Source organism: Moschus berezovskii, chromosome 4 (assembly GCF_049115385.1).
Source record: "Moschus berezovskii isolate FMDL1 chromosome 4, NW_MosBer_1.0, whole genome shotgun sequence".
Taxonomy (NCBI): domain Eukaryota; kingdom Metazoa; phylum Chordata; class Mammalia; order Artiodactyla; family Moschidae; genus Moschus; species Moschus berezovskii.
In genome coordinates this window covers 115544738-115553591 of record NC_142463.1, presented here as the reverse complement: position 1 = coordinate 115553591, position 8854 = coordinate 115544738, and the positions used below count along the sequence as shown (strand labels likewise).

The window sequence follows — 8854 nt, the reverse complement described above, 5'->3', positions numbered from 1 at the left end:
GGGAGGGTTGGAAAGAGAAGAGAAGCAGGCAGGACTGGGGTGGGATTGTCTGGGGATGAAGGGAGCTGAAGAAGGGTCCAGAAGCGCTGGAAGGGTAAAGGGGGTATCATCCCGAGGATTAGGGTGTCAGGACAGATGGGTGGTAGGAGGGCATATGGGTGTGGTGAGGGACAGGGAGCCCCCACACACCTGGAGTTGCAGAAGGGACAAGAAAGGGAAGGGAATAACCAGGGAGGAAGTAAGAGAGGCCAGGCGAGGGCTGCCAGGAGTCTCCTCACCCTACCCCAAAGTGCACGACTCGGCAATAAATAGTAATATTTATAAATAAATAAGTAAATAAATAGATGAATAAATAAATACGTAAATAAATAACATCCTTGTAGAGCTGGGAGTCTGGTGTGAGGGAGGTGGAGCATGGGAAGCGCGGGGTGCAGCTTTTCTTTCTGCACAGGCTCTCTGGCCCTTCATTCCGTTGCTGACCCCCAGCTAGTATACAGGCGGGCTCAGCAACGTGGGAGGAGGGCGGGGACAAGAGGGCCTCAAGGTGGGGTGGGGTGGGGTCTCTCCCCTGCTAAACGCAGCTTAGGAAAAGAGAAAAAATACAATAAACAAGTCATGGGGCAGAAGAGCTGAGCTTTCCCAGAGGGCAATAATGGGGCGTAACCCCTGCGCCCTACAGAGAAATCCGTGTGGGCTTCTCACGGCTTTGCAGTGGGCGGGCAAGGAGGAAGCAGACATGAGATCCAGCCCACCCACCGCCGGGGCCTTTTGCAGATACTCTGGGCTAAGAAGCAAATTGGGATGGTTGTGGGGAAGGGGAAGGGAGAGGGCCAAATAGCTCAGAGAGGGCAAGGCACTCACTACCAAGTAAGAACCGAGGTCTGTACATGCTAAGCCTCAGCAAAGAGATAGAAAACAGGGCGTTTCCCACAGTTCCCAGCTCCTGAGACGCCCCTCAGAGGAGTCAACTCCCCGAGCCCCTGCCTCCCAGGGTTAGACTGAGATGCTTAAGAAAAAGCCCACCCCACTCTAATCCCAGCCTTCCCCCTTCCTGTTCGCATGCCCCCTGCCTACTGTGGGCAGGAGAAGCTGGAACCGGGTAGAAAGAGGGTGGGAGGCAGAGTTGGGGTCTGGGGAAGGGGCGGGGAAGTCTCTGAAAATTTGGAACTGGGAGTAGAAGAGGCAGCAGCCCATAAGCAAGCCAAGGTGGGGGACGCCAGGACTATACCCACCACCCCAGCACACATTTCTAACCAGCTGGGCCCCGACCACTAACCGTGGAAGGTACCCACGAGACGAGCCCTCCGGGTGCCTGGGTGAGTCAAAGAAAGTCGCCTTCATGACCCACCAGTGGGCACTCTGCCTGGGCCCAGGGCCTGTGGGTACATGCCATGCCGAGGTACAGGGTCTCAGGAAGCGGGTGAGAAGGGACCCCAGCGAGGCCCGGGGGAGACGGGTGAACCCAAGGTGGGGGCTGGCCGTGTTCACACGTCCAGCACGTGGTTCAGGTAGGAGATGTAGCAGATGGCCAGGCGCAGGATCTCAATCTTGGAAAGCTTCTTGTCGGGGGGCAGCGTGGGCAGCAGCTTGCGCAGCTCGGCGAAGGCCAAGTTGAAGGCTTCCACACGGATCCGCTCCCGCGTGGCATGGGCCGTGCGGTACTTGGCTGTGGCGCGCCGCCGGCGCCGGCGCTCCTCGCGGCTCAAGTGCTGCAGGTCTTTCCGGCCCGGCTCTGCAGCTTCCAGGCCCCGGGCCGGGCCCCCTCTCGGGCCCCCGGGCCCCGCCCCGTCGGGGCCCGCCCCGCCTCCACAGTCGCTGAAGCCGGACTCGGCCTCAGACTGGGCGAGAGGCAGGTCCAGCTCCATGGTGTCTGAGTTGAGCATCATGATGGATGCCCCCCGCCCTGTGAGATCAGGAACCCCTCCCCACCCTTCCCTCTTCGAGCCTGAAAGCTGGTGGCGAGAGGGGCAGGAAGGGTCTGGGGTGGGGAGGTCTGCCACTGAGCTCAGGAAGTCAGAGCCACTTCAGGGTTCCATGGTCAGGGTTCTGGTCGGGAGTCTGGAAGAAAGAAGGGGAAATGAATAAGGTCAGAGGCAGGAAGGAGGGAACAGTTCAGAGATGCGGAGCCAGGAGGAAGGTTTAAGATGGGCTGGGAGGGGAGAGGTACTGTAAGCTTGGGGAAAGGACCTCAGAAACGTGGGGGAGGATTGGGGGTGCGGGGGTGGGGCAAGAGAGAGGAGCAGGTGGCCACAGTGTAAAGAAGTAGGAGGAAAGCTGGAAAGAAGGGAGGAGACCCAGAAAGTCAGCAACTGGAAAGAAGGCGAACCCATGAGAAGAATACAGGGCAGGATGAAACTGAACAAGAGGATTAAAGACCTACATGTAGGACCTAAGGCTGTAGCTCCTAGAAGCAAAGGCAGGGGAAAAACTTCATGACATTGGGCTTGGCAGTGATTTCTCACATATGATACCAAAAGAACAAGTAACAAAGCAGAAATAGACAAATGGGATTACATCAAACTTAAAGTCGCCTGTGCATCAAACGACACAATCAGCAGACTGAAAAGGCAACAGGAGAAGATATTTGCAAATAATATGGATGATAAAGGATTAATATCCAGAGTATTATAAAGAACTCCCACAGTTCAATGAAAAAAAAAAAAACTTGACCAAGAAATGGGCAAAGGACTTGAAGACATTTCTCCAAAGATGATATACAAATTGCCAGCAAACATAAGAAAAGATGATCAGCATCAGTAATCATCAGAGAAATGCAAATCAAAACCACAATGAGACGTAACCTCACACTTGTTAGGATGATTATTGTCACACACACACACATAACAGGCTAGGGAGACATTGGGACACTTTGCCCTATTGGTGGGATTGTAAAATGGTGCAACTGTTATGGAAAGAGTATGCGGTTTCCTTTAATAATTATAAATAGACGTGCCACACGATCTCACAATCCCACTTCTGTGTATATGTCCAAGAGAATCGAAATCAGGATCTTGAAGAGATATCTGCACCCCCTAGTTCACTGTAGCATTATTCACAATAACCAAAATATGGAAGCAACCCAAACATTCATCAAAAGATGCATGGATTAAAAATTGTGACATATACTCACAATGGATTATTATTCGGCCTTGAAGGGGAAGAAAATCCTATCACCAATGCTACAATATGGAAGAAGCTTGAGGACATTATGCTAAGTGAAATAAATCAGTTGCAAAAATACAAATATCATATGATTCCACTTCTGTGATGTATCTAAGTTAACAGAAAGCAGAAGCAGAAAGCAGAATGATGCTTCAGAGTCTGAGGCCAGGAGTAGGGGAGGTATTGCTAAAAAGTTACAGAGTTTCAGGTTTACAAGATGAAAAAGTTCTGGAGCTGTTTCACAACAATGTGAATACACTTAACATTACTGAACTATACACTTAAAATTTCTAATTTTATGTTATGTGTTTTTATCACAATAAAAAAATGTTTAAAAAAATATTTAATAATTAAAAGGACAGAGGACTGAGCAAGACTGGAGCCACAGCTCCAAGAGATATGGGGTATGGCTCCAAACCTCTCCCAGTTGTGAGGGGAACATTGCAAGCCTTGGCCCTGCCACCCCCTCCCTCCCAGGGCCCCTCTCCACCCTGGCTGCTTCTGTATGTGTGTGTGAAGGGGTGCGGGTGATAAACACACAGATTGCCCTTTGCAGAGTGGACTGGGGCATACGGAGCTCAGCACCGCTACCCAGCTCAGTCGTTTCCAGCCTCCAGACCCCACACAACAGGACCAGAGCAGACGTCAGATCCTACCACCCTGACCACTAGAATCCAGGGAACACAGCTCCTTTGGCAACGGCCCCCCTGCCCAGGACAGCCCCTTCCTCCAGCTCTGTCATCAGCACTCTCGACCTTGCTGTTCCCTGGCCCTTTTGGCAACTGTGCAAGAAAGGCTGGGGAAAGGGAATGTAATCAGCTCTCCATTCCACATCCTCCCCCAGCTCAAGGGCAGTTCAGAGATGGTCTGCAGAGGAGGATGGGGATAGATTTCGGGGACCTCTGTTTGGGGCTTGGCTGAGGTTTGCTTGTCTCTGGGAGCAGAGGAGGTCAGGGAGAGGCAGCTGGAATATGGCCTGGGAAAGGCTGAGGAAAGGGCTTTGCTCTGGGGGAATGTCAAGCCGAAACAGCAGATCACTCATTGTGGGCTCTGCGGACTCAACTTCCAGAAACAGAAGCACAGAGGTCCTTCGCCTTCACCGTCTCCCCTTCTGTGCCAGCCTGAGTTCTCCTGCCTGAAGCAGACCTTCACAGAAGTCGGGACTCCCCAGCCTTGCCCCGCCCCACCGTGCAGAAAAGAGGCTCAGCCGAGTAGTTCGCTAACAGCAAGCTCTGAGGGTTGAGGGTGTGATCACCACCATCTGATGCATGGACACACACAACCATGACACAACACAGAAGGAGGTGAGTGCTGAAATTTAGGACACACTCCATACTCCAGGATTCAACCGAACAAGAAAGAATGCATGGCGATAGCATAGGAGGCCCTGAAGTCAGCACCTCCCAAAACGTGTTTCATGCTGCAACTCCCCACTCCCATGCTCCAGGAGTTCAGCTGCCGGGTTCTCCACATCCATCACAGCCCGATTCTCCCTCTCCCTGGTCCCCACCTTCCTTCATCCCTGATCACTTTACCCTTCCTTCCCCCAACCCACTCCACCTGCTCCCAATCTGACCCCAGTCCCATTTCCACCTGCCCCACTGTCCTCCCCAACTCCAATCTGCATAGCAGCGTCTATTTACCCATCAAGTCAGTCCTCACCCCAAAATCCACTTCTGCTCTCAAAGTTCCAGGCTCCGAAGATCTGCAATTCCAAGCATCCGGGGAAGGACTTCCTGCCCCGCTTCTGCCATCCCCAGCCCAACTGAGAATGATAGGCACAAAGAGTCCAAGGGGAGAAGTGGGTAAGAGGGAGGTCCAGGGATGCAGAGACACAGCACAAGACAGAACTAGAGGGAGGCTCTGGGAGGGGACTTGAGTCAGAGAGTGGGAGGGACACGCCCAGCCTTCCCAGCCCGTGGTTCCCCCTTTACCTAGGAGGACCCTGTGAGGGGATCCAAACTGGCAGGACAGGGGGCCAGCGCTGACAGCCCCAGTCTCCTCTGGCTGCTCAGAGCTCATCCATCTGCAAAGTTATTGACCAGCTTTCTAGACCTCTCCAGGGCAGCGTGGCATGGCTGCACAGGCTCCGGGGCAGATGAGAGGGGGACACATGTTGGGGATAGAGGGCCCAGGTGGAGGTGGTGAGCTTAGCCAGGTACTGGGGCCACCCACACTCACATGCACACACACTCACAGACACACACCTGAGCTGGCCCAGCCCTATGTATATATATGGAGATACGCATACACACCCCCAGCTCTCCATTGGCTGGCCCAGCCCCCCTTCCTCATCAATATTAAACAGTCAGGCCAGGCAGCCATTGGCAGGGAGATCTGGGAACCCCCCTGGGAGCTGGGGGCGGGGGCTGGCCCTGGGGGGGGCGGGGAGTGGGGGAGCAGGGACATCTGTTCTCCATGCATATTTCATAAGCAAGAAACGGAGAGCTGGGGAAGGGGTGGGGCTGGGGCGAGAGCCAGGGCAGGATCACAGATGAACCCCCTCGGTCTCTCACACCAGAGGCGGAGGCAGCAGGGACAGAGGCCCCTGGCAAGCCAGGTTACACCATGGTCCCATTCTGAGTCCCAGCTGGACTGTGATAGCCCCTTTCCCTGTCTCCTTTTCCCTGGGAAAAAGACTCCCCAAGGTACTAACAGGGAAGTCTAGAAAAGAGCAAGTGGCCAGCACTAAAGCACAGAAGAGACCCTAGAGTCCTTCCCCTCACCAAGATCTCATTCTTCATAAAGCTGATTCCCACTGGCCCCCTTGCCAGGCTACCTGTGGCTACTGTTCAGGCCCTGCCCGCATCACCCCGGGACTCACTGTACCTGCTTATCCCAGCCCCCAGCCTCCCACCTACCCCATCCCCAGAGGAGGAGTGGGGTCAGATGCCTCACACAGATCCTACAAAGAGTTTTTCTAGGCTGGCTGGCCCCATCGGACCCACTGGGAATTGGGGATTCTCAGGAGGAAAGAGGTAAGGCTGAAAGGAGCAGAGCACAGGAGTGCCGAGAGAGGAGGAACCGGGGTGGGAAGGACACTGGGGGAGGAAGGCAGGGCACCCAGGCAGGCGTCAAGCATGCTGGGGCATCAGATAAGCAATGCAGAAAACCAGCTATAAAATAATATGCAAATGGGCATCGACTAAGTTCACATCAAGAGCTCAGCTGCCTCCAGCGTGTGTGCATGTGTGTGCGTACCTGAGGGTGTGTGTCTGTGATGCAGGGTGGCGGGAGCAGGGAGCAAGGGAGGCACCATGGAGAGGCAGTAGGCGATGCTTCAGTGCCCAAAGTTCTCTTCCCCACTCAGCTGTTCAGCGTCCTCACTGAACCTTTGTGAAGATCCAGAAATGAACCATGGCTGGGAAGACTCCAGAGACTGTGCCGCAGTGAAGAAAGCTCCGTCGGCTGTGTGGCTTTGGACAAGCAACTCGACCTCTCGCACCTCAGTCATGTCCAACTCTTAGCGACCCTCCAGACTATAGCCAGCTAGGCTCCTCTGTCCACGGAATTTTCCAGGTGAGAATGCTGGAGTGAGTTGCAACTTCCTTCTATAGGGGATCTTCCCGACCCAGGGATTGAACCCACATCTCTGGCATCCCCTTCATTGGCAGGTGGATTCTTTACCACGAGCACCACCTGGGAAACCCTCTTGAACCTCAACCTTTCTTTTCTGTCAGATGGGATTAACTATAGCTGCCGCTTAGGTTGCCAGGGAAATTAAGTAAGATAAAGCATGTCATGGGCCTGGACCTTGGTAGGAGCACAGCCTACCTTCAGGCTTCTGGAAGCACCTGCCATTTCCCCGTTGCTGATCAACCTTTTCTGGGCTTTCTCCAGCGTAAGACATTCCCAAAGGGGAGTCCTGTAATTCTTTCCCAAGCTCCCTCACCCCTCCCCACTCCCAGGTCTGGGAGGTGCCGAATCCCACCTGGGCAGGCCCAGACAGGTGCCCAGGCGCCAGCAGATGGGCTGAGCTGGAGGGGAAAGGAGGTTTGGGGAGGGGGGCTGGGGGGCAGGGATCAGGTGGCATCTCAGTTCTTGCATCATCATTGCCATGGTGCTGATTAAACACCAATCTCTACCTAATGAGCCCCCAGCATCAACAATCCTGCCTCCCCCACCCTCCTGCCCTCCACCCCATCCAAGGAAATTGGGAGACTAAGAGATTCACGAGAAAGTGCCATGGAGGAGAGGAAAGGGACAGAACAACTGGGGAATGGAGAGGAAACAGAGGAAGGAAGCGGGAGACATGGGGAGATTCTGAGACAGAGAAAAGATGAGAGAACAGCGGCCTTAGGGTACAGACATGGGAGGAGATGGGAAGACCCCGAATGGGGAGATGGAGGTTAGGGGAGACAGAGAAGACAGGAGCAGAGTTGCCAGGCTGCCGAGGCTGCTGAAAGACTCGGGGACAAGGGTCCAGGGGGACTGCGATGTGGGGAGACACGAAAAGGGGCCATGGTTAGGGAGACAGAGCCCGGTGAACTGCGGCCGTGGGGAGAACACAGATAGTCAGCGACGGACAGAAACCGATGCTGGGAGAGAGCCCTGAGGGGCCTGACAGCTCGGAGATGCACAGACACGACGGAGGCAGGGCAGAGTGCTGCGAGGAAACAAAACAGGACTGGAGACAGGGAGACAGGGGGGGACGCAGAGAGACGGGGGGACACAGGGAGACAGGGCAGGGAGACGGGGAGATGGGAGGGACACAGGGAGACAGGGCGGGGATGCAGAGAGACGGGGGGGACACGGGGAGACGGGGGGACACGGGGAGACACGGGGAGACGGGGGGGACACAGGGAGACAGGGTGGGGAGACGGGGAGACGGGGGGACACGGGGAGACGGGGGGACACGGGAAGACAGGGCGGGGAGACAAGGCGGGGCCGCAGAGAGACGGGGGGGGGGGACACAGGGAGACAGGGCGGGGACACGGGGAGACAGGGTGGGGACACGGGGCAAATACAGCGAGAGTGAGGGCGCCACTGACCACTGACTTGGCGAGGCCTGGCTTCCCGGGGTGAGACGGCGGGGAAATCAAGCAGAGCCTGCAAGGACCCTCGAAGCAGAAACCGAATCCTGTTCCCAGCCTCCCGCCTCGGAGGCAGTTTGGCTCAGATATAGTGGCTCTCCAACCTCCATCCCTGGAGCACCCGCTCAGGCTGTACCCAGCGCGAGTTGCGGGCTGAGGGTACGAAGGGGTGAGAGAGTGCTCTAGGGCAACCTCTGCCTCCTCTGCTGTCCTTCCAGGATCCTGGACTTTGGAGCCTCCAGCCCCAGTGTGCACTCAGAGATCAGTTTCTGTTCCTTGGGAGAGTAGCTAAAAAGAACATAAGCATGTGATAAAGAGGGCTTCCCAGGTAGCACTAGTGGTAAAGAACTCACCTGCCAATGCAGGAGACACAAGAGACATGGGTTCGTCGATCCCTGGGTCGGGAAGTTCCCCTGGAGAAGGGCACGGCGACCCCCTCCATATTCCTGCCTGGAGAATCCCACGGGCAGAGGAGCCTGGTGGGCTACAGTCCATAGGGTCGCAGAGCTGGACATGACTGAAGTGACTTAGCACGCACATGAGGTGATCATTGTGGTTTATTTGCTAACTCATGTCCGACTCATTCTCTAGGCAAGAACACTGGACTGGGTCACCGTGCCCTTCTCCAGGGGACCTTCCTGACCCAGGGGTCGAAGCCG

The 8854-nt window shown here is 55.3% G+C and overlaps 1 protein-coding gene and 1 long non-coding RNA gene across 2 annotated transcripts; both read right to left on the bottom strand.

Moving 5' to 3' along the window:
* Positions 1-1484: 1484 nt before the first annotated feature.
* On the bottom strand, positions 1485-1886 carry NHLH1 (nescient helix-loop-helix 1). Its single transcript, XM_055403977.2, has one exon. It carries the CDS (start codon positions 1884-1886, stop codon positions 1485-1487), a length of 402 nt encoding a protein of 133 aa, XP_055259952.1.
* Positions 1887-1945: 59 nt separating this feature from the next.
* Positions 1946-8607, bottom strand: LOC148778231 (uncharacterized). Its single transcript, XR_016037139.1, has 3 exons — positions 8549-8607; positions 6364-6494; positions 1946-2058 (listed from the first exon to the last, which is right to left on the bottom strand). It is a non-coding gene; the product is annotated as an uncharacterized LOC148778231 (long non-coding RNA).
* Positions 8608-8854: the final 247 nt, after the last annotated feature.